We start from the raw sequence: 26,077 nt of genomic DNA, 5'->3' as shown, positions 1-26,077 counted from the left end.
ATTTCAAGGCCTACATTCAAATGCAGTGCCTCTTTGCTTGACATCATGGGAAAATCAAAAGAAATCAGCAAAGGACCTTGGTGCGAAATGTGCAAATCAATCCCAGAACAACAGCAAAGGACCTTGTGAAGATGCTGGAGGAAACAGGTATAAAAGTATCTATATCCACAGTAAAACGAGTCCTATATCGACATAACCTGAAAGGCAGCTCAGCAAGGAAAAAGCCACTGCTCCAAAACCGCCATAAAAAAGCCAGACTACGGTTTGCAACTGCACATGGGGACAAAGATCGTACTTTTTGGAGAAATGTCCTCTGGTCTGATGAAACAAAAATAGAACTGTTTGGCCATAATGACCATCGTTTGGAGGAAAAAGGGGGTCGCTTGCAAGCCGAAGAACACCATCCTAACCGTGAAGCACGGGGGTGGCAGCATCATGCTGTGGGGGTGCTTTGCTGCAGGAGGGACTGGTGCACTTCACAAAATAGATGGCATCATGAGGATGGAAAATTATGTGGATATATTGAAGCAACATCTCAAGACATCAGTCAGGAAGTTAAAGCTTAGTCGCAAATGGGTCTTCCAAATGGACAATGACCCCAAGCATACTTCCAAAGTTGTGGCAAAATGGCTTAAGTACAACAAAGTCAAGGTATTGGAGTGGCCATCACAAAGCCTTGACCTCAATCATATAGAAAATGTGTTGGCAGAACTGAAAAATTGTATGCGAGCAAGGACGGGCCAAAATTCACCCAACTTATTGTGAGAAGCTTGTGGAAGGCTACCCGAAACGTTTGACCCAAGTTAAACAATTTAAAGGCAATGCTACTAAATACTAATTGAGTGTATGTAAACGTCTGACCCACTGGGAATGTGATGAAATAAATAAAAGCTTTAATAAATAATTCTCTCTACTATTACTCTGACATTTCACATTCTTAAAATAAAGTGGTGATCCTAACTGACCTAAGACAGGGAATTTTTACTACGATTAAATGTCAGGAATTGTTTAAATGTATTTGGCTAAGGGTGTATGTAAACTTCCGACTTCAACTGTACATTATACGGTAATAGATTATACTGTATTATATTTTAATCCAGGGGGGTTGTCCTAATGTGCATATACACACTGCAGGGATTGTATTAGGATAATGAAATCAACCATTATAACTACATTTCAGACCCATGGACATGCTTACTAAGTACTGCCTATCCCTGCTATAACTGAGGGATTTTCATAATGGACTAAATATAAATTATACAGACCATCTCTCATTTTCCCAATGAAAAATGTATGTTATGGTTTATTTATGTATGATAGCTACTGTCCCGTAGAAGTTATGTTGTCATATTGACTCTGTCAGCAAAGTTGAACCCACATCCCAAGGTCCACATAACAAACTTGCAATATAACTCTAGTTTCTCCTTAAGACATGTGGACCTTGCACTGTATAGTCTTTTCCTCAGTGAGCACCAGTTTGCTGCATGGAAACCTTCCGTTGACCTAACCTTAACGACAGAGCCACCTCATGTTCATCTTTCCTGGCCACACCAGCCCTGTATCCTGTCTATTTGCTCATACACTAATGGGTTTGATACAGTCAAGCTTTTACTGCAATTTGGATGGGGAATTTGTTTCAAATACACCTGCCAACCCTATTGTTTGTGTCAACAGTCTGAAATGACATAATGGTGAGTATGAGGAAGCAAAGCAAGCTCTAGTGGAGACAGAGACAGCCAGAGACAGCCACACATAGGGTAGTGTAGACTAAAGTACAAAGACTTCTGTATGCTGAAGTGATTCCCAAGGCAATGTCTTGTGCCTGAAATGCAATGGCTAACACCACCACCTGTCATTGCCTGTGTTGAAGCCCACACCAAAGCCTACAGTCAGACGGCAAGATTTTCTCTCACGTCGTGACAGTGGCACAAGGCACCACCCAAACCGTGGAGAGAAAGGGAGGCAGTGAGAGAGCGTTCAAACAGAGTAATGATGAAGGGAGGAACCTCAACCTTATTTAGTTCCATTTGAGATACAGTATCTATGTAATAATACCTGTTATATGACTGACCAGAACTGTAATACATTGATCATTTTACAGAACGTTTTTAAGGATAACAATATGACATATTTGGTTAGGTTGTTGGTACTAGAATGGGTTTACCCCCTGAAGTATGACTTGTAAATACTAGGTATTACTTTACAGTGGCAGCACTGTGAAACCAACATTTTGTATTCTCTTTAAAGGCCCAGTGCAGTCAAAAACGTGATTTCCCTGTGTTTTATATATATTTTCACACTTTGAGGTTGGAATAATACTGTGAAATTGTGAAAAGGATGCTAATGCCCTTTTAGTGTAAGAGCTGTTTGAAAAAACCGCCTGAAATTTCAGCCAGTTTCAGTGAGATGGAGTTTTGGCCTGCTTGGTGACATCACCATGCAGTAAATTAGTTAATAGACCAATAAGAGAGTTCCAAACCTCCCTGCCAATAACAGCTAATTTTCAGTTTTCCCCTCCTCACACAGACCATTACCAGACAGTCCTATCAAAATTCTTGCTTAAGAAATTGCTCTTTGCTAAGAAGCTATTTCTGTTTATTTTTGACCATTTTAATTGAAAACAATCACAGTAAGGTTCTTAATTGTTACAAAGAAATGATTTGATATTGAGATCAAATAAAGGCTGCATTGGACCTTTAAACTCTGCCTTGGGCATGAAATAGGAGACTGAGATAATGGAATAAACATTCCCATTACTTTACAGGCCTTCCGTCATTGATCGTAGCAGCTGTACCTTCCATGAAGATGTAAGAGGGGAGATGGTCATTCATTTCCAGTTAAAGAGTTCATTTGTCATGGCTGCCAGTGCCGCACCTTTCTCTCAGCCTATGATGTTGGAACAAACAGTGCTCCCTGGTCCATACCCAGCACCCACACGCAGATAGGCCTACAATCTGCACTATGAACAGTGATCTAGGGGTGCTGTCAAGACGTGCACCACTAACATGTTGTACACAGCAGCTCTTACTATACCGCCATAGACTGCCTAGGTCACCGTACAGTATATTGCCAATGTAAAAAAATAGAAACTAGTCCTGCCAATGAACATCATCTATCCTATTTTTGCCTTTCTTGAAGATCCAAAATACGCATTGGCATACGTTGGCAAATACATGTGGCTGAACAGGCAAAGATGTTGCACAACGTTATTAGTCTCTGGAGATGCAGTGGGAGGAAGAGAGAGAGGCAGAGAGCATTCTCTTAGGCTGCTCTGCAACTTGTCCCCTATGTCCATTTACTGTTTGGTCCCCAGTGCAGTGTGGGGTATTTCATTTAGAAGAGCAGCATGATGTCTGTCTGCTCACTGTTGACTCATTGTCCTGTTCCTCCAACACATGCCCAACTGCCGTTTCTGAGCAATCATATAAGCCACAATTGTCCAAGAAATTCATCCATATTATATTATAGGATTCTCTCTCTCTCTCTCTCTCTCTCTCTCTCTCTCTCTCTCCTCTCTCTCTCTCTCTCTCTGGGCCTCCTGTTCAATCAGGAGTCAGGACCTACAATCATAGGCTGGAGTCTGGATACAGCATAGCACAGCACTGCTGACAGCCTCAGTATCTCAGCTCAGATAAGGGTGTTCATCTTTCTCTCTCTGGTTTCCTTGTTCTCTCGTCCCCCCCCACCCTCTCTCTCTCTCTCTCTCTCTCTCTCTCTCTCTCTCTCTCTCTCTCTCTCTCTCTCTCTCTCTCTCTCTCTCTCTCTGGGTCTCCTGTTCAATCAGGAGTCAGGACCTACAATCATAGGCTACTTACTAGATGTGCAGGCACGCTCGCACACACACCAAGCAAAGCCCCCCCTGTCTTAGATGATGGAGAAGATCATGTTAATTATGTCAAGCGAGGCTTTATTCTTAAAATGAAATACCATATGTCTCGTTGTATGGGGCCACCGTGATATCTTGCAGTGTGTCGCTCCATCCATCCTCCTCTGCTTGAATTTTTGACACCGAGCCGGGTGGACCTCCGCTTTGACAATTCCCAGTCTCACCTGCCCTTTGATCGTCGCCGGCCTCCATGCAGCAGTTATCCGAATTCGAGTCACCCGAAGTGCTGTAAAAAGGATTGTCGCTGCTGTCATCTCCCGATTCCCCAAAAACATCATCTGAGATCTGCAAGCTCTCGTAGCGGGAGCGAGCCGCCTCCAGGACTGACAGCGCCTTCCTCCCACATTCCGCCATCTCTCGTCGATGCTTTTGGTAGCTTACCACACCGCACAATATTCGTCATGTAACTATCCACGACTGGGAAAAACTCGTGCCACACACCCCTACCCACGTCCACTCCCACTGTGCGTTTTTAGAATTATGCTAGGCCTACTGCAGACTTGTGATGTGATAACTTCGACTCTCCCCTTTCTTCAAAGCATGGGCCGGAGGGGAGCTGTCCTCATCAAGGGTACTTAAATTCCGCTAGGCGCTACGCACAGAGACCGAAATGATCTATATTGATCACCCCTCTGCGAATCCGGGTTGGGCCAGCTATTTCGTTGGTGGCTCGTAAAATGGGCTCGTACTGTGTAGCGATGTAAATGAATACGCGGCATCATGATCAGCTGACATGGTTGCTCTCCTGTGCTGGCCAATAGCGTTGATAATAGCGATCTCACTGTAACGTCAAAGCTTATGGTATTAAAGCAGAATTGTGTTCTGATGCGGTTAGAAAATGTATATACCCCATAAATTGCTAATTGCTTATGATACGAATATAAAACACATGTATGACTAATGCTTTCGTTTATTCATTTATTATTAATGCATTCGTTTATTCAGACAATGTAATTACAGGAACTCTTTCAAATCAGTTTTGAAAACGTTTAATGATATTATGTGGAAAGGAAAGCAACAGCAGGACAGGATTTGTATTTTTAAGACCACCATATTTAGAATAAACCAAGCAGCGCTCTCCTTGGTGCCTGTGGGGGGTGCAGTAGACTGGTTCGCGGAAGTCATCTTGCTTTTTGGTGTGGTACCCTGCCATGTTTGCGGAAGTATAATATGAGTCTTCTCCCCTCTGTCATTCTACAGAAAGTATTTATAGACCTTTGTTACTTTATATTATAACTACATGTCCAGCCTTTTCTGATTTCAAGGATAGTACACAAGAAATATGAATCTGCCAAAGGGGCCGGATTCTCTGTGTTTCGACAAGGACGTGTTTATGAAGGTAAGAATTTGACTTTTGAAACTAGCTAGCTGGCTAGCAATGCCATAGGTTAGATAGCAGTGATCAGCCAAACTGGCTTCATCACTTGTTATGACACGAATTATATAAGTTTGTCTGCTAGTATGTATCTATCTTCTTCATCAAACTGTTCATACCCGATTAGAAATGGCAAGCAGTTAGCAAGTTAGTTTCTGCTGGACATAATTTGCATCATTTTAGCTAGCTAGCTAACTAACTACATGATCAATCATGGCATGTTTTCTTCTTCTGTTGCATTCAGGATGATTTCGACGTGGATCAGTTTGTTGCAGATTGCAGAAAGCATGTCCAACTGGAGGAGATGCGCGAGGATCTTGAGATGTATTACAAACAGCTCAAAACAGCCATGGTTGAGCTCATCAACAAAGACTATGCCGACTTTGTCAACCTCTCCACCAATCTGGTGAGTTCCTATGGCTGACACGTTCATAAGCTGCATTAATGAATGTTTGCAACCATGCATTCTCAGCCAAATAACAAGATAGCAATCATATTTTACGATGATATAAAAAAAAAAAAAAAAACTAGGAGCAACTGAGAGCAACAGCAGGAATCTGCTCAATATCGATGTAGCAATCGAAATAGATGTGATGATGATGTCAGTTTGTTCTTCCAAACAGTTGCTCCAGCTAGGATCAGGACTTTTACATGTCAAATAGACCTAATAGCTACAGTAGTTAGATAATAATGGATATAATCTATTTAGGTTGGAATGGACAAAGTCCTGAACCAGCTATCAGTACCACTGGGTCAGTTGCGTGAAGAGGTGCTGGTAGGTGTTCTGTTTCACTCAATTTTTTTCATATTATGATAAATTGGATTCACCTTCATTTCTGTTGAGTTGGTCACACATGTTGTCCTATTTCTGTTGACATGGTCACACATGTTGTCCTATTTCTGTTGACATGGTCACACATGTTGTCCTATTTCTGTTGACTTGGTCACACATGTTGTCCTATTTCTGTTGACATGGTCACACATGTTGTCCTATTTCTGTTGACTTGGTCACACATGTTGTCCTATTTCTGTTGACTTGGTCACACATGTTGTCCTATGTCTGTTGACATGGTCACACGTTGTCCTATTTCTGTTGACATGGTCACACACGTTGTCCTATTTCTGTTGACATGGTCACAACTGTCCTATTTCTGTTGACTTGGTCACACATGCTGTCCTATTTCTGTTGACATGGTCACACATGTTGTCCTATTTCTGTTGACATGGTCACACATGTTGTCCTATTTCTGTTGACTTGGTCACACGTTGTCCTATTTCTGTTGACTTGGTCACACACGTTGTCCTATTTCTGTTGACATGGTCACACACGTTGTCCTATTTCTGTTGACTTGGTCACACACGTTGTCCTATTTCTGTTGACATGGTCACACATGTTGTCCTATTTCTGTTGACTTGATCACACATGTTGTCCTATTTCTGTTGACTTGATCACACATGTTGTCCTATTTCTGTTGACTTGGTCACACATGTTGTCCTATTTCTGTTGACTTGGTCACACATGTTGTCCTATTTCTGTTGACTTGGTCACACATGTTGTCCTATTTCTGTTGACTTGGTCACACATGTTGTCCTATTTCTGTTGACTTGGTCACACATGTTGTCCGATTTCTGTTGACTTGGTCACACATGTTGTCCTATTTCTGTTGACTTGGTCACACGTTGTCCTATTTCTGTTGACATGGTCACACACGTTGTCTTATTTCTGTTGACATGGTCACACACGTTGTCCTATTTCTGTTGACTTGGTCACACATGTTGTCCTATTTCTGTTGACTTGGTCACACATGTTGTCCTATTTCTGTTGACTTGGTCACACATGTTGTCCTATTTCTGTTGACTTGGTCACACATGTTGTCCTATTTCTGTTGACATGGTCACACACGTTGTCCTATTTCTGTTGACATGGTCACACACGTTGTCCTATTTCTGTTGACATGGTCACACACGTTGTCCTATTTCTGTTGACTTGATCACACACGTTGTCCTATTTCTGTTGACTTGGTCACACATGTTGTCCTATTTCTGTTGACTTGGTCACACATGTTGTCCTATTTCTGTTGACTTGGTCACACATGTTGTCCTATTTCTGTTGACATGGTCACACATGTTGTCCTATTTCTGTTGACTTGGTCACACATGTTGTCCTATTTCTGTTGACTTGGTCACACATGTTGTCCTATTTCTGTTGACTTGGTCACACATGTTGTCCTATTTCTGTTGACTTGGTCACACGTTGTCCTATTTCTGTTGACTTGGTCACACACGTTGTCCTATTTCTGTTGACATGGTCACACACGTTTTCCTATTTCTGTTGACTTGGTCACACATGTTGTCCTATTTCTGTTGACATGGTCACACATGTTGTCCTATTTCTGTTGACTTGGTCACACATGTTGTCCTATTTCTGTTGACTTGGTCACACATGTTGTCCTATTTCTGTTGACTTGGTCACACATGTTGTCCTATTTCTGTTGACTTGGTCACACATGTTGTCCTATTTCTGTTGACTTGGTCACACGTTGTCCTATTTCTGTTGACATGGTCACACACGTTGTCCTATTTCTGTTGAAATGGTCACACACGTTGTCCTATTTCTGTTGACTTGGTCACACACGTTGTCCTATTTCTGTTGACTTGGTCACACACGTTGTCCTATTTCTGTTGACTTGGTCACACATGTTGTCCTATTTCTGTTGACTTGGTCACACATGTTGTCCTATTTCTGTTGACATGGTCACACACATTGTCCTATTTCTGTTGACATGGTCACACACGTTGTGCTATTTCTGTTGACTTGGTCACACACGTTGTGCTATTTCTGTTGACTTGGTCACACATGTTGTCCTATTTCTGTTGACTTGGTCACACATGTTGTCCTATTTCTGTTGACTTGGTCACACCTGTTGTCCTATTTCTGTTGACTTGGTCACACATGTTGTCCTATTTCTGTTGACTTGGTCACACGTTGTCCTATTTCTGTTGACTTGGTCACACACGTTGTCCTATTTCTGTTGACTTGGTCACACACGTTGTCCTATTTCTGTTGACATGGTCACACATGTTGTCCTATTTCTGTTGACTTGGTCACACATGTTGTCCTATTTCTGTTGACTTGGTCACACATGTTGTCCTATTTCTGTTGACTTGGTCACACGTTGTCCTATTTCTGTTGACTTGGTCACACACGTTGTCCTATTTCTGTTGACATGGTCACACACGTTGTCCTATTTCTGTTGACTTGGTCACACATGTTGTCCTATTTCTGTTGACATGGTCACACATGTTGTCCTATTTCTGTTGACTTGGTCACACATGTTGTCCTATTTCTGTTGACTTGGTCACACATGTTGTCCTATTTCTGTTGACTTGGTCACACATGTTGTCCTATTTCTGTTGACTTGGTCACACATGTTGTCCTATTTCTGTTGACTTGGTCACACGTTGTCCTATTTCTGTTGACATGGTCACACACGTTGTCCTATTTCTGTTGAAATGGTCACACACGTTGTCCTATTTCTGTTGACTTGGTCACACACGTTGTCCTATTTCTGTTGACTTGGTCACACACGTTGTCCTATTTCTGTTGACTTGGTCACACATGTTGTCCTATTTCTGTTGACTTGGTCACACATGTTGTCCTATTTCTGTTGACATGGTCACACACATTGTCCTATTTCTGTTGACATGGTCACACACGTTGTGCTATTTCTGTTGACTTGGTCACACACGTTGTGCTATTTCTGTTGACTTGGTCACACATGTTGTCCTATTTCTGTTGACTTGGTCACACATGTTGTCCTATTTCTGTTGACTTGGTCACACCTGTTGTCCTATTTCTGTTGACTTGGTCACACATGTTGTCCTATTTCTGTTGACTTGGTCACACGTTGTCCTATTTCTGTTGACTTGGTCACACATGTTGTCCTATTTCTGTTGACTTGGTCACACATGTTGTCCTATTTCTGTTACTTGGTCACACATGTGGTCCTATTTCTGTGTGTTGTGTTGGTCTCCCTTTACTTCTCAGAGCTTGAGAACATCTGTAAGTGAGGTGGTCCAAGCCGTTGACAACCAGCTATCCAAGCAAGATGACTTGCAAAACAAAAAGGTTTGTTAACCTTATATGTCTACCATTTCAAACATTCATTTTTTCTGTAACATTCATTTGTATGTGTTTAGCTGGATGCTAGAGATGCTTACACTTTTGCAATTATTTAGACAAAGATTATGATTCAAAGAAAAGTTAGACGAGTTTCTTTAAACTGTCATATTTCTCTTTTTTTGTTTTGTTTCTGTAAACAAGATGAATGTCATGAGACTCATACAAGTTGTTCGATCAGTAGAGAAGATTGAAAAAATCCTACATTCTCAAAATTCAAAAGACTCGACATCTCTTGAGATAAGCAGGTACGTTTAAAAAATGATTGCATCAGCTTTTTGCTGATTTGACATATAGTCTATTTACCATACTGATGCATCTCAGTTAATGATGAAGTTTCTTTTGCTTTGTAGTCCTCTCTTAGCTGGCCAGATTCTGGAGCGGATTGCCACAGAGTTCAACCAGCTGCAGTTCTATGCTGTCCAAAGCAAGGGCATGCCCCTGCTGGACAAAGTCAGGCCTGTATGTCCAGTCACATCATTCAACACTGACGGCCCCATTGGATTTGTGGAGTTGATTTTCAGTACACAAACTAGACTAAGGTTAATGGTTGAAAATGGCCATGCCTGCCCAAGCCTGCCCATTGTAAACGTCCCTTTACAGACACTGTGTCTGTCCATGCCTGTCCATTGTAAACATCCTTTACTGACACTGTGTCTGTCCATGCCTGCCCATTGTAAACGTCCCTTTACTGACACTGTGTCTATCCATATGCCTGTCCATTGTAAACATCACTTTACTGACACTGTGTCTGTCCATGCCTGTCCATTGTAAACATCACTTTACTGACACTGTGTCTGTCCATGCCTGTGTATGCCTATCCATGCCTGTCCATTGTAAACATCTCTTTACTGACACTGTGTCTGTCCATGCCTGTGTATGCCTATCCATGCCTGTCCATTGTAAACATCTCTTTACTGACACTGTGTCTGTCCATGCCTGTCCATTGTAAACGTCCCTTTATTGACACTGTGTCTGTCCATATGCCTGTCCTTTGTAAACATCACTTTACTAACACTGTGTCTGTCCATGCCTGTCCATTGTAAACATCCATTTACTGACACTGTCTGCCCATGCCTGTCCATTGTAAACATCACTTTACTGACACTGTGTCTGTGTACGACTTGTGTTGTAGCGTATTTCTGGCATCACGTCCATGCTACAGCAGTCTTTGGAGGGGCTCCTTATACAGGGCCTCCAGACCTCCAACGTGGACATTGTGCGTCACTGTCTACGCACCTACGCCACCATCGACAAAACCAGGGACGCAGAGTCTCTGGTGGGACAAGTCCTGGTCAAGCCCTACATGGACGAGGTGAGGTTGTGTTTCATCGAAACTGTCAGGATTAGAGGGATATATATATATATATATATATATATATATATATATATATATATATATATATATATATATATATATATATATATATATATATATATATATAGAGAGAGAGAGAGATATACAGAATTTAGGGCTGGTGTCCCGTACCCAGATTGATCCTGGACAAAAAAAAATGGCTCTTAGTGCCCAGCTCACCAATATCTTTGCGAACTGATGCAGAATTGGACAGTTCAAGAACTTTATGTACTGTGTTCTGCTTCAGAGATGAAATCCATGTTTCCCTCTCTATAGAAACAGTACTTCAGTTACTATTTTGTTATCGACAGGTCATCGTTGAACAGTTGGTCAAGTCCACCCCCAATGGCCTTCAGATAATGTACACCAAGCTCCTAGAATTTGTGCCACATCACTGTAGACTGCTGCGCGAGGTAACTGGAATGGCCATTTCAAGGTACGCGCCATAGCTGATCACGAAGTCAATGTTCTAGAGGCTCCTCTCCCTTCAGATATAAGAAAGTACATGGTAGAATGGTAGTTACACATTCATAACCTGGAAAGTACAAGGTAGAATGGTAGTTACACATTCATAACCTGGAAAGTACATGGTAGAATGGTAGTTACACATTCATAACCTGGAAAGTACAAGGTAGAATGGTAGTTACACATTCATAACCTGGAAAGTACATGGTAGAATGGTAGTTACACATTAATAACCTAGAAAGTACATGGTAGAATGGTAGTTACACATTCATAACCTGGAAAGTACATGGTAGAATGGTAGTTACACATTAATAACCTGGAAAGTACATGGTAGAATGGTAGTTACACATTAATAACCTGGAAAGTACATGGTAGAATGGTAGTTACACATTAATAACCTAGAAAGTACATGGTAGAATATTAGTTACACATTCATAACCTAGAAAGTACATGGTAGAATGGTAGTTACACATTCATAACCTGGAAAGTACATGGTAGAATATTAGTTACACATTCATAACCTAGAAAGTACATGGTAGAATGGTAGTTACACATTCATAACCTAGAAAGTACATGGTAGAATGGTAGTTACACATTCATAACCTACAAAGTACATGGTAGAATATTAGTTACACATTCATAACCTACAAAGTACATGGTAGAATATTAGTTACACATTCATAACCTAGAAAGTACAAGTTTGTTCTTTCTCATGTCTTTGCTCTCTGCTGTCTGTCCAGTGAGAAGGCAGACATAGTGCCGGGATACGACTTCTTGGTGAACTCAGTGTGGCCGGAAATCATCAAAGGTATCGAGGAAAGAATCCCATCTCTCTTCAACGCGGGCAACCCTGACACCTTTTATGATGTACGTACTCTAACTACCCAATCATGTTCCTCTGGTATCAAAACTGTCAAATCAAACACATTTTTCCAACAGAGCTTGGAAATACAATAGTAGGGGAAACGCTGACCCTGAGAAGTCCTACTCTCTATAAGTAGGAGAGGGAGACCACATTCTCATTCGGTTCAAGTCTGTATCTATTTTGCAGAGGTACACCATTAGCGTGGACTTTGTGAGGAAGTTTGAGAGGCAGTGTGGCTCCCAAGCCAGTGTGAGGAGACTGAGAGCTCATTCCTCCTATCAGAGCTTCCACAACAAGTGGAACCTACCTGTCTACTTCCAGCTCAGGTGAATAGCTGTGTGCTCTATGACCTTTGACCTCCGTGCTTCCTGTACTGACTCAGTTATGTATTACAGTAGTGTCCACACAACAACTCCACAGTGCTGTCAGAACTGATATGCTGTGGTAACCTCCCTGGCAGGGGGTGTTTCCCTTTTATTTCATTCATTTTATTTTTTAAACTTGCATGAATTTATGTATTCTGAAATCTATTAACAAGAATATCTACAACAAAAAAAGCTTTGGATTTTGCTCCCTTTATAGTTGTCACCTACCCTACTGATGTCCAGTCATCAATTTTACTTCCTGGATATTGTGCTGTCAACATGATATCTTGTTACAGATAAGAAGAGGATATTTATGGGCAATGTGTCATAATATGTTGTCAGATTTGAGAGGTACTTTAGCGCTGTGTCCAACACAAGTCTGGCTTTTTGCGTAAGGCCTGATGAATGTTCTCTCTAAGGGAATATTGATCCTCTTTAGAGTCAACGTGAAGGTTGTTGGACTCTCTGTGCCTTGCACTGTTTGTCATCCAGCCCGGCACATTTTACAATGGAATCTCCATCATGCTGCACATATTCCACATTGTGTCAAAAAAACAACAACATGTTTTTGATCAATTCCAACTGTTTTGCTCATAGAACAGCAAGCTAGCTTATACATGTTCAACAGCCACGCATTGACCTGTTGTTCCCCATCTCTGTCACAGGTACAAGGAAATTGCTGCATGTTTAGAGAATGCCATTGCTGATGGGTTAGAGGCAGCACCAGGTTAGTACCTATATCCAACTGTAATATATGAATGGATATATTTTATTAATCATTACCATAAAATACAATATTACCTGATGGCTTCAAACATTTCCTTCCTCCATACACACTCTCCCCCTCCCTACACACTCTCCCCCTCCCTACACACTCTCCCCCTCCCTACACACACTGTTCCGCCCTACACACTCTCCCCCTCCCTACACACTCTCCCCCTCCCTACACACTCTCCCCCTCCCTACACACTCTGTTCCTCCCTACACACTCTCCCCCTCCCTACACACTCTGTTCCTCCCTACACACTCTCCCCCTCCCTACACACTCTCCCCCTCCCTACACACTCTCCCCCTCCCTACACACTCTCCCCCTCCCTACACACTCCCCCTCCCTACACACTCTGTTCCTCCCTACACACTCTGTTCCTCCCTACACACTCTGTTCCTCCCTACACACTCTCCCCCTCCCTACACACTCTGTTCCTCCCTACACACTCTCCCCCTCCCTACACACTCTCCCCCTCCCTACACACTCTCCCCCTCCCTACACACTCTGTTCCTCCCTACACACTCTCCCCCTCCATACACACTCTCCCCCTCCATACACACTCTCCCCCTCCATACACACTCTCCCCCTCCCTACACACTCTGTTCCTCCCTACACACTCTCCCCCTCCCTACACACTCTCCCCCTCCCTACACACTCTCCCCCTCCCTACACACTCTCCCCCTCCCTACACACTCTCCCCCTCCCTACACACTCTGTTCCTCAGCGGGCAGCTCCTATCACCTGCTGGTATCCCAGATGCTGTGGAACAGCTTGGTCAGGTGCTGGGCGGAGAAGGTCTACCTGCCTCCACTGGCTCACCGCTTCTGGAAGCTCACCCTGCAGCTCATCTCACGCTACTCCAAGTTCCTCACTGAGGTACACCCTCCAACATGGCAACCCAACCTTTCCACTACAATATTAATGCTAGTGTGCGTAGTGTCTATAGATTCAGTGATACCTCTATTAATCTAGTGTTCAACGTAGCCTGCAGTGTCAGTATTCCAGTATTTTAAAGCAGCAGGAATGAAAATGTGAATACTATAAAAGGAAACGCTGGTCCTATTAAGTTGTCATGATTGGTGTTTCTGTACCCTGTACCCTGTCTCCTAGATTCTGACAAAATCTCCCTCCACGGAGGTCAGTAAAGACCCCGTGAGGCTCCTCCCCAGCTCCGCCTCCTCCACGTCCAGTCGCACCTCTCAGGATGATGGGGGCAGCGAGAACGGCAGCCCAGCAACCCTCTCCACCAAACAGCTGGTCTTTATAGCCTCTGATGTGGACCAACTACAAGACCAGGTAGTCATATGGACCAACTACAAGACCAGGTAGTCATATGGACCAACTACAAGACCAGGTAGTGATATGGGGTAACTACAAGACTAGGTAGTCATATTGACCAATCACAAGACTAGGTAGTGATATGGACCAATCACAACAAGCCAATGCAGGTTTGTACTGTATTTACCTTCCAAGAAGCCAAACAGAAATGACACATTTCTTTAATAATGTGGTTTTTAATTTTAACCATAGCTTTTCGGGTTAGGCAACATTAGACATGCTATTGCATGAACCTTATTATTTGTTCATAGTTTTCGCTACTATTAAAAGTTTGCCTTTCTCACAGATTCCGGAACTTTCTGAGATGATTAAGCAGAGACTGGAGGTCATTGGGTACAACAACTTTGTAATTGTTGCAGGTATGTCAGCATCGTGCTTGAAAGATTAAATGCACACATTGATACGTTGTTCCAGACAGTGTTCAATCATGATACTTATTCTATCAGCTCTTACTGCAAGTTAGTTGATATCAAATCAAATGTTATTTGTCACATGCGCCGAATACAACCGGTGTAGACCTTACCGTGAAATGCTTACTTACAAGCCCTTAACCAATAATGCAGTTAAAGAAATAGAGTTAAATATTTACTAAATAAAATAAAGTACAAAAATAAATATAAAGTAACACAAAATAACAATAACGAGGCTGTATACAGGGGGTACCGGTTCCGAGTCAATGTGCGGGGGTACAGGTTAGTCGAGGTAATTTGTACATGTAGGTAGGGGTAAAGTGACTATGCATAGATGTGGGGGGGGGGTGTCAATGTAAATAGTCTGGGTGGCCATTTTATTAATTGTTCAGCAGTCTAATGGCTTGGGGTAGAAGCTGTTAAGGATCCTTTTGGACCTAGACCCTCCTTTTCCTGTAGTCCACGATCCTCTCCTTTGTCTTGCTCACGTTGAGGGAGAGGTTGTTATCCTGGCACCACACTGCCAGGTCTCTGACCTCCTCCCTATAGGCTGTCTCAACGTTTTCGGTGATCAGGCCTACCATTGTTGTGTCGCCTGCAAACTTAATGATGGTGTTGAAGTCGTGCTTGGCCACGCAGTGTTGGGTGAACAGGGAGTACAGGAGGGGACTAAGCACGCACTCCTGAGGCGCCCCAGTGTTGAGGATCAGCATGGCAGATGTGTTGTTACCTACCCTTACCACCTGGGGGTGGCCCGTCAGGAAGTCCAGGATCCAGTTGCAGAGGGAGGTGTTTAGTCCCAGGGTTCTTAGCTTAGTGATGAGCTTTGTGTGCACTATGGTGTTGAACTCTGATATATTGCCTTTTGTTTGCCTTTTTGACAAGTGTCCCTCCCTGCCTTGTGTTCTCTCTCCAGAGGCCCTAGAAGACTCCAAAGCCTCCCTGTCTGGCTGCATTCCCACCCTGAACAGCAAGATGACTCAGCATTTAACCGAGAGGTGCTTCCGCTTCCTGAAGAGTGCCTCTGAAGTCCCCCGACTGTACCGCAGGACCAACAAGGTGAGACGGCCCGCCCCTCAGGCCCCATCCTCTCAGAACAATGGAAAAGTGCTCCCATTAGGCTTCAACGTTGCTGAGATGATTAGAGAACATCTGCTGTACAGTACCAAATTGTTGACGAGTGCACTACACTTCCACACTCACAGGCTTGAAACGTGCCTGTTCTTCATCCCCTGTATAGGAAGTGCCCTCCAGAGCCTCTGCCTACATGGACAACGCCCTGCGGCCGCTGCACCAGCTCCTGAGCGACTCCAAAGACATGGTGAAGCCCTCCATCGCCCAGGACTGGCTACAGGTCACACTCAATGACTGCACTCACAGGTAGGGACACTCTACTGTCTGTTAGACTTCCTGTGTAGGCAACTAAAGCAGTGTTACTCTACATTCCTCCAGTACCTCCAACAGCACCTCCAACAGCACACGCTTATGTTGTAGCCCCTGACAAAAACACCTGATTTAACTTGTTGACAAGTAGAATCCGGTGTGCTTGTACCAGCCACAACAAAAATATGTACTGTTGGGGGTGCTGTTGAGGGTACTGGAGGACTGGATTGGGGAAACACTTAACTACAGTATACTGGAGACTGCTGAATAGGTTAGGAGATCTTGTAAGGCTAATTCTGGTCCACATAGAAATATTCTACATTCAATGCATGCCTTAGTTTTTAGTCCTTGTATCATGTTAAAATAATATTTAATAAAATCTTAGGCGTAGTCTTCTGCTTGCTCTCTCTAGGGTCACAATGTTTTGTCCTAAGAATGGCACCACACAAGGACACCAACTAACAATTGAATTGAATTCAAGGGCAGTCAACCTCACTAACTTAAGTAGCATTTTGTTCTGTTCCACCAAGCACAGAAGTCTTGTCATTTTCCATCTTGACTTTGGGCAGATATTTTGAAACCATATCAGATGTTTTGAGTTCTGTGAAAAAAATGGAGGAGAGTTTAAAGAGACTGAAGCAAGCGAGGAAAACAGTGACCACCAACATGACAGGAACCACCGGAGGCCCCACGGACGACAGCAAGATCCGCCTGCAGCTGGCCTTGGATGTGGAGTACCTGGGAGAACAGGTAGGGTTCCCCCTGTTAGAGAACACCAACCGTATCTTGTAGTTGTCCTTTGAATATGTTTTAGAAAGACAGTCTTTGTTTAACTCAAACATTGGGAGGGAAGGAAGGCATGTCTGGAAAATCCCCAGAATGATTGTTGTGAAATTCTAATACCATATTGATGTTTGTTTCCCATGATAGATTCAGAAGATGGGTCTGCAGCCTGCCGACATCACCATGTTCTCAACACTAAATGACTTGGTCCAAGGAGCACAGGACGTGTCTCCGTCAGAGCAGGCTGGACCATAATCCAGCACCGTTCTGAATGTACCTGTATGCTCGTAGTTGGGAGGAAGAAAGCACCATGAGGGACTGGGTCTTATTATGTTCAACACTGATCACATGGTATTGAGATCAGGACAATTTCTACATGTCATTTTACAATGACAATGAAATATTTCCTACTGGCCCCCTGACTGTCTAACTTAATGGGGTCAAAGGGGGCTAACCCTAACCCTCTATGCCGCCTGAGAATTCACTGTAAGTTCAAGAATGCAAGTTATGTCATCATACAAAAGATATACTGGCAAAAGGTAGACCATGGCAGCTTTCTGGTCTTTACGTTTCTGGTGAATAATAAATATATTGTACATGGTGAACAGAGTTGGTGAAGGATGAGATAGATATTGTACATTTTAAATAAATGAATCAAAGTTGTAATAACCTTGGTAATACAAGCTTTGGATTCTTGTATGTTGTGTAAATGTAATTCAAGTTCAGCTGTGATGAGGGGTGACCTAATAAGACCTCTCTAAGTTCAGCTTTGATGAGGGGTGACCTAATAAGACATCTCTCTAAGTTCAGCTGTTATGAGGGGTGACCTAATAAGACATCTCTCTAAGTTCAGCTGTTATGTGGGGTGACCTAATAAGGCATCTCTCTAAGTTCAGCTGTTATGAGGGGTGACCTAATAAGACATCTCTCTAAGTTCAGCTTTGATGAGGGGTGACCTAATAAGACATCTCTCTAAGTTCAGCTGTTATGTGGGGTGACCTAATAAGGCATCTCTCTAAGTTCAGCTTTGATGAGGGGTGACCTAATAAGACATCTCTCTAAGTTCAGCTGTTATGAGGGGTGACCTAATAAGACATCTCTCTAAGTTTAGCTGTTATGATGGGTGACCTAATAAGACATCTCTCTAAGTTCAGCTTTGATGAGGGGTGACCTAATAAGACATCTCTCTAAGTTCAGCTGTTATGAGGGGTGACCTAATAAGACATCTCTCTAAGTTTAGCTGTTATGATGGGTGACCTAATAAGACATCTCTCTAAGTTCAGCTTTGATGAGGGGTGACCTAATAAGACATCTCTCTAAGTTCAGCTGTTATGAGGGGTGACCTAATAAGGCATCTCTCTAAGTTCAGCTGTTATGTGGGGTGACCTAATAAGGCATCTCTCTAAGTTCAGCTTTGATGAGGGGTGACCTAATAAGACATCTCTCTAAGTTCAGTGACACTCAGTTCATTTGCTGGACAGGGATCAACCATCATTATTTTCATTCTGGTTTTAGGAAGAGGTTCATTATTAACCCCATGTTATCTAAACCTTTAAGTCTCAGGAGAAATATAGTCACTAGCTATTAACGTTTTTGTAAAGGATTTGTCAAGAAAAATTGAGATTTCCACAATATTAAGAAACTGTTCTATTCTTGCAATCACAAATCACAAAACAAAAATAAACTCTTAGAATAATAGAAATATACAAATTCAGACCTTTCCTTTGTCTACCTTTATCATAGCGTACAGTACATTGCTGTAAACGACAATGTACATTAGACAAATCTGCATAATGTGCTCTATGTGAATACATTACTGCTTAGGTTACTGTACTACTGCTGTACATGATACATGATGTACACTCAGTGGCCAGTTTATTAGTTACACCCATATAGTACTGGGCCGGACACTCTTTGCCTCCAGAACAGCCTGAATTCTTCAGTGCATGGATTCTACAAGGTGTGGCATTCAAACGTTGCTCAATTGGTATCAAGGGACCTAACATGTGCCAGGAAAACATTCCCCACACCATTACACCACCTCCACCAGCCTGTACCGTTGACACCAGGCAGGATGGGGCCATGGACAGATCCTGACTCTGCCATCAGCATGACGCAACAGGAACCAGGATTTGTGGGACCAGGTGATGTTTTTCCTCTCCTCAATTGTCCAGTGTTGGTGATCATGTGCCCACTGGAGCCGCTTCTTCTTGTTTTTAGCCGATAGGAGTGGAACCCGGTGTGGTCGTCTGCTGCATTAGCCCATCTGTGGCAAGGACTGACAAGTTGTGCATTCTGAGATGGCGTTCTGCGCACCACTGTTGTACTGCGCTGTTATTTGCCTGTATGTGGCCCGCCTGTTAGCTTGCACGATCCTTGCCATTCTCCTTTGACCTCTCATCAACTAGCTGTTTTCACCCACAGGACTGCTGCTGACTGGATGTTTTTTGTTTGTCACACCATTCTCGGTAAACCCTAGACACTGTAGTGCGTGAAAAGCCCAGCAGGGCAGCCGTTTCTGAGATACTGGGACCGGCGCGCCTGGCACCGATGATCATACCACGCTCAAAGTCTCTTAGGAAACTAGTTTTGCCCATTCTAACATTCAATCGAACAGTAACTGAATGCCTCGATGCATGTCTGCCTGCTTTATATAGCAAGCCACAGCCACCTAACTCACTGTCTGTAGGAGCTAACCATTTTCGTGAACAGGGTGGTGTCCCTAATAAACTGGCCACTCAGTGTAAGTTCTTAACTCCAGGAATAAATGATCATACCAGTAAGGGAACATGCAATATTGCATTGATCTGTCAGTACAAACCAGCAAGTCTGCTGATCCAGGATTTTTTCATGTGTATTCTTCTGCAGTTGGTCACAGATTTGTCATGTTGATGTAGAAAGCCCTAGAGAGTTGTGTTTCTTTTTTTCCCCAGCATGAGAATGGCATTGGAGTTTCCCTCTACTATAGTGAAGAAGAAGGGCCTGTGGACAGTGAGTTTGAGGGAAACCCCTTCATCCTGGGTCTTGTCTTGAGTTTCAGCACCACCTTCAGCCAGCTCAAACATGACTGTTGGGACACATCGAAGATAAACTACTCTAAGCTCTAAATCACCATTAGATTCAAACAAATTGTTGCAAAAAACTAAGAGTACCAATAGGTTCATTCCATTCTCTCTCTTTTGTCTATTTGCGTTCACATAGTAGACAACAGTTGGTAAAAGTACTGTTTAGTATCTTTCTGCTCTCTATCACAGGTTTATGTAAACATATTTCACTCATAGGGTTAACAGATTATTTGTTCCTATGACACGAATCTTATTTATAGATATAATAACTGCCAATGTCAACCACTACATGTAATGCATTACTTGTTAAATAATGTGTAAAATATCCCCAGAAGGGCCCCCGTAAGAGTCACCCAAACTGGTTATAATAATAACTGTCTCTTTTTGCTGAAACAATACTGCCACCAAATGAATTGTTTTGGTAACTTCACTTGTGGCAAACTGTACCACATATAACATGGCAGGCCTAAATCCCTTTATTGATTTAATTATTGTAATATAAAGTTGGGTTATGGTGGATTATGTTAATCGTTTATGGTGGATTATGTTATTTTGTCTTTATCATTCATCTAGATATTATGACTGAACATGATTTTATAGCCGACACAGTGACAGGCAGGCTATTCTCTGTAAAGGTGTTCTTTGAATGGACAGGTCCCCTCCCATCACTGTATCAACAACAATCTTCTAGGGCAGAACAACAAGTGAAGGAGAGGAGTTGCTATTGATTTATTTATTTGTTTTTTTTAAACATTTTTTAGACAAATTCTGTACAAGTCACATTGAAAGTGAATTGAGTGAATTTTACAGCAATCTTCTAGGGCGGAACAACAAGTAGAGAGGAGGGGTTGTTATAGAAGTTTGGTTCTGATAATGATCTTCTAAAAAGCCGTCGCTGTCCCCTGTCAATTTCTGCACACCCCACAATACTGTATAGATTTCTCTCAGCGTTCTATGGATCAGATGGCCAATGAAGACAGTTTCGCCGATTTGAAGACGTTCTCTCCGATTTGCAGAGTTCGTTCTCACAGTGACACTTCTGGTTTCAGGTCGAGAATATTGTTCAGACTGCGAGGTGCACGTTCAGGTGAGTATTTCAAAAGCCTATACACGCCAAATATGTATAACCTCGTCCATATTTCCCTAATTTAGTTTAGCTTGCTGAAGTTTAAATAGTCGTTATTTATTGCAGTCAAAATGAAAAAGATAGCGCTTGATGAACAACACTGAAATGGGTTACAAGGTTGTACCACAGATGAAAGGGGAGTTAGTTAAAAGTATATTTGGAAAAAATTGAATGGCAGCGCTTGACACGCAGAGAATTCATAATAGTTTCCCACAAAAGTTTTTGAATGCATTATGCTACACCTCTCTATGATCAAATGAGGATATGCAGTCATTTTGATTGTGAGTTTATTATTATTATATACAGTACCAGTCAAAAGTTTGGACACACCTACTCATTCAAGGGTTTTTCTTTATTTGTACTATTTTTTACATTGTAGAATAATAGTGAAGACATCAAAACTATGAAATAACACATATGGAATCATGTAGTAACCAAAAAAGTGTTAAACAAATCAAAATATAGCCATCCTTTGCCTTGATGACAGTTTTGCAAACTCTTGACATTCTCTCAACCAGCTTCATGAAGTAGTCACCTGGAATGCATTTCAATTAACAGGTGTGCCTTCTTAAAAGGTAGTTTGTGGAATGCGATGCGATGGAGCCAATCAGTTGTGTTGTGACAAGGTAGGGGGGGTATACAGAAGATAGCCCTATTTGGTAAAAGACCAAGTCCATATTATGGCAAGAACAGCTCAAATAAGCAAAGAGAAACAACAGTCCATCATTACTTTAAGACATGAAGGTCAGTCAATACGGAAAATTTCAAGAACTTTGAAAGTTTCTTCAAGTGCAGTCGCAAAAACCATCAAGCGCTATGATGAAAGTGGCTCTCATGAGGACCGCCACAGGAATGGAAGATCCAGAGTTACCTCTGCTGCAGAGGTTCATTAGAGTTACCAGCGATTGCAGCCCAAATAAATGCTTAAAAGAGTTCAAATCACAGACACATCTCAACATCAACTGTTCAGAGGGGACTGTGTGAATCAGGCCTTCATGGTCGAATTGCTGCAAAGAAACCACTACTAAAGGACACCAATAAGAAGAAGAGACTTGCTTGGTCCAAGAAACACAAGCAATGGACATTAGACCGGTGGAAATTTACCCTTTGGCAAATTGGAGATTTTTGGTTCCAACCGGCGTGTCTTTGTGAGACGCGGTGTGGGTGAACGGATGATCTCCGCATGTGTAGTTCCCACCGTAAAGCATGGAGGAGGAGGTGTTATGGTGTGGGGGTACTTTGCTGGTGACACTGTCTGTGATTTATTTAGAATTCAAGGCACACTTAACCAGCATGGCTACCACAGCATTCTGCAGCGATATGCCATCCCATCTGGTTTGGGCTTAGTGGGACTATCATTTGTATTTCAACAGGACAATGACCCAACACACCTCCAGGCTGTGTAAGGGCTATTTGACCAAGAAGGAAAGTGGTGGAGTGCTGAATCAGATGACCTGGCCTCCACAATCCCCCGACCTCAACCCAATTGAGATGGTTTGGGATAAATCAGACCGCAGAGTGAAGGAAAAGCAGCCAACAAGTGCTCAACGTATGTGGGAACTCCTTCAAGACTGTTGGAAAAGCATTCCAGGTGAAGCTGGTTGAGAGAATGCCAAGAGTGTGCAAAGCTGTCATCAAGGCAAAGGGTGGCTATTTGAAGAATCTCAAATATATATAATATAATTTGATTTGTTTAACACTTTCTTGGTTACTACATGATTCCATATGTGTTATTTCATAGTTTTGATGTCTTCACTATTATTCTACAATGTAACAAATAGTGAAAATATGTATGTTCTGTTTATCTGTGAATTAACCAATGCTATCAGGCCACACCCGGCCATGATTACAGACACCTGCGTGTGTCCTTACACTATATAAACTAATGACCCGCAGTGTTTGTCATTATACTCTGATGAAGACAGCTTGTCTGTCGAAACGTTGGTTATTAGGTTATTAAATTATGGCATCTGAGCTCCTAGAGTGTGCGGCTCTCCTTTTCTTTTTCAAGTGTTCTACTCCGTTAGCCAGCATGTCGCCTAAATAGGTTTCTTTTGCCTCTATATTCACTATTATTCTACAATGTAGAAAATAGTCAAAATAAAGAAAACCCTTGAATGAGTAGGTGTGTCCAAACTGGTACTGTATATATATTTGTTTTAAACACGCAAGGCCTTTTCAACACCTACATTTATGTTTTCTATCTAATCTAGACAGGCCTAGACATAAAAAGTCCAACAATGTATCATTTGTTGCTGATTAACAATCAATCATGAATTATGATTTCCCTCATGTTTTTCAATGAATTCATGTATTTGATGTCATGAACTGACAATGACAAAGATAACATCATGAGATCACGTTTCCAAGAGAGAAGTTGCTGAGGCCCCTTCTCTAGAATGGCCTTTACATAGAACTGAGGTCCCCAATGCTGCAGTGGTTTCCTGTTGTAATTTCTGCAAAGTGCACAGATCTTCAAAGAGCTATAACGCCTCTAGTCTTGATGTCCTATGGAGCTGTGTTCCTCTGAAGTTGAATAGGCTCTGGTGAGAATGGGCTGTTAATCGTCACAGTAAAGGCCATGTTCTTTATTCCACAAAGATGATTTTCCATAGATGGTTAGGGAAGAAGGACTTTGTTTGTGAGATATTCAATATTGTTCAGAAGTGCAGTATGAACACCATATCTGTATTATTTCTTGATTTAACCAACACAGGTGTGACAATGTTTACATATTTCACAAGGCCATTGATGTGGTCATAATGTTCTCATACAGTACGTACAATGTCAAGGCTTTTGCTAACAATTTACTGACATTAGTCACCAGCTTTAAATGCCTCCTCTATCAAATATCACATCAGTACATTATCTCTACTGACAGTCCCCTTCCTGTCATCAGTCAACTTTGTTTACCACTTCTGTCCATCTGCCCTTTCGGAGTAGTCTAATTAAGTAGGTCTTGAATTCATGCATGCTACAGTACAGGTGTAAGATCTTAATTTGAGCCAGTTTGCTACAGCAGGAAAATAACCCTGCAGCAACAGGAAATGTGAATGATTATGTGGATTATACATTTGTAGGGGTTGATACATTTTTCGTAAGGGAAAATCAAGTCTGAAATTTCAAAGTGGAAATTACAAACTTCAGAAGCCTTTTTAAACCTCAAATACACTACATGTTTTAAATGTCCTGCATTGCAGGAAACTCCTCCTGCAACTGGGTGATCAAATTAAGATTCTACATCTGTATATTATCATAGTCTGTATCTAGCCGAAGTCTGCCGGTTGGTGTCTGTGTGATATTGCCTTCCCCTGTTAATAAAATAACATTCTTTGCACTTTATCGCAACAGGAAGTGTGATAACACATGTAGACTAATGGCAGGAAATGCTGGCTATTGTCTGGTAGTTTCTCAAATAGCCAGAAGAGGGGGGGAAAGCTCCTTTTGGTGGATCATATTTCCTGTGTCTGTTTTATCTCAGTTGTAACTCAGGCCAACTTGTTTTGAAAAGGGTAGAGTATATGTATACATATATATATATATATATATATACACACACACACACACACACACACTACCAGTCAAAAGTATGGACACACAATTTACATTTTAGTCATTTAGCAGACACTCTTATCCAGAGCGACTTACAGTTAGTGAGTGCATACATTTTCATACTGGCCCCCCGTGGGAAACGAACCCACAACCCTGGCCTTGCATGCGCCATGCTCTACCAACTGAGCTACAGGGGACACACCTACTCATTCAAGGGTTTTTCTTTATTTTCACTATTTTTTACATTATAGAATAATAGTGAAGACATCAAAACTATGAAATAACACATATGGAATCATGTAGTAACCAAAAAAGTGTTAAACAAATCAAAATATATTTTATATTTGAGATTCTTCAAATAGCCACCCTTTGCCTTGATGACAGCTTTGCACACTCTTGGCATTCTCTCAACCAGCTTCACCTGGAATGCTTTTCCAACAGTCTTGAAGGAGTTCCCACATACGTTGAGCACTTGTTGGCTGCTTTTCCTTCACTCTGCGGTCTGACTTATCCCAAACCCTCTCAATTGGGTTGAGGTCGGGGGATTGTGGAGGCCAGGTCATCTGATGCAGCACTCCACCACTCTCCTTCTTGGTCAAATAGCCCTTACACAGCCTGGAGGTGTGTTGGGTCATTGTCCTGTTGAAAACAAATGATAGTCCCACTAAGCCCAAACCAGATGGGATGGCGTATCGCTGCAGAATGCTGTGGTAGCCATGCTGGTAAAGTGTGCCTTGAATTCTAAATAAATCACAGACAGTGTCACCAGCAAAGCACCACCACACCATAACACCTCCTCCTCCATGATTTACGGTGGGAACTACACATGCAGAGATCATCCGTTCACCCACACCGCATCTCATAAAGACACGGCGGTTGGAACCAAAAAAAGCTCCAATTTGGACTCCAGACCAAAGGACAAATTTCCACCGGTCTAATGTCCATTGCTCGTGTTTCTTTGCCCAAGCAAGTCTCTTCTTCTTATTGGTGTCCTTTAGTAGTGGTTTCGTTGCAGCAATTCAACAATGAAGGCCTGATTCACACAGTCTCCTCTGAACAGTTGATGTTGAAATGTGTCTGTTACTTGAACTCTGTTAAGCATTTATTTGGGCTGCAATTTCTGAGACTGGTAACTTTAATGAACCTCTGCAGCAGAGG

General features: G+C 42.2%; 2 protein-coding genes across 3 annotated transcripts in view; one reads left to right on the top strand and one right to left on the bottom strand.

The window, feature by feature from the left end:
• Window positions 1-4,240, bottom strand: part of LOC311113030 (piggyBac transposable element-derived protein 5-like) — a gene marked incomplete at both ends in the record, with an annotated part of 70,146 nt that extends 65,906 nt beyond the window's left edge. Inside the window, one exon of the mRNA XM_084156154.1 lies at window positions 3,928-4,240. Within this exon, the coding sequence (XP_084012280.1) occupies window positions 3,928-4,240 (313 nt within the window). The remainder of the gene's footprint in view (window positions 1-3,927) is intronic.
• A 781-nt stretch (window positions 4,241-5,021) lies between these two features.
• On the top strand, window positions 5,022-17,781 carry LOC311136129 (conserved oligomeric Golgi complex subunit 2-like). Of its 2 annotated transcripts, XM_084170215.1 has the most exons (18): window positions 5,038-5,225; window positions 5,506-5,667; window positions 5,971-6,036; window positions 9,310-9,390; window positions 9,586-9,689; window positions 9,795-9,903; window positions 10,577-10,756; window positions 11,110-11,234; window positions 12,004-12,130; window positions 12,315-12,454; window positions 13,159-13,220; window positions 13,987-14,138; window positions 14,373-14,558; window positions 14,887-14,959; window positions 15,927-16,069; window positions 16,251-16,390; window positions 16,963-17,143; window positions 17,324-17,781. In XM_084170215.1, exons 1-18 carry the CDS (start codon window positions 5,169-5,171, stop codon window positions 17,429-17,431), a joined length of 2,196 nt encoding a protein of 731 aa, XP_084026341.1. In that variant the 5' UTR covers window positions 5,038-5,168; the 3' UTR covers window positions 17,432-17,781. The 2 variants fall into 2 exon arrangements, with proteins under 2 accessions (XP_084026342.1, XP_084026341.1); XM_084170216.1 differs by lacking the exon at window positions 5,971-6,036 and having other exon boundaries at window positions 5,022-5,225.
• The last annotated feature ends 8,296 nt before the right edge of the window (window positions 17,782-26,077 follow it).

This window comes from Coregonus lavaretus (genome assembly GCF_964263955.1).
Source record: "Coregonus lavaretus genome assembly, chromosome: 1".
Taxonomy (NCBI): Eukaryota; Metazoa; Chordata; class Actinopteri; order Salmoniformes; family Salmonidae; genus Coregonus; species Coregonus lavaretus.
Note: the sequence above shows the minus strand (reverse complement) of the source record. Positions and strands in the feature narration are given on the sequence as shown.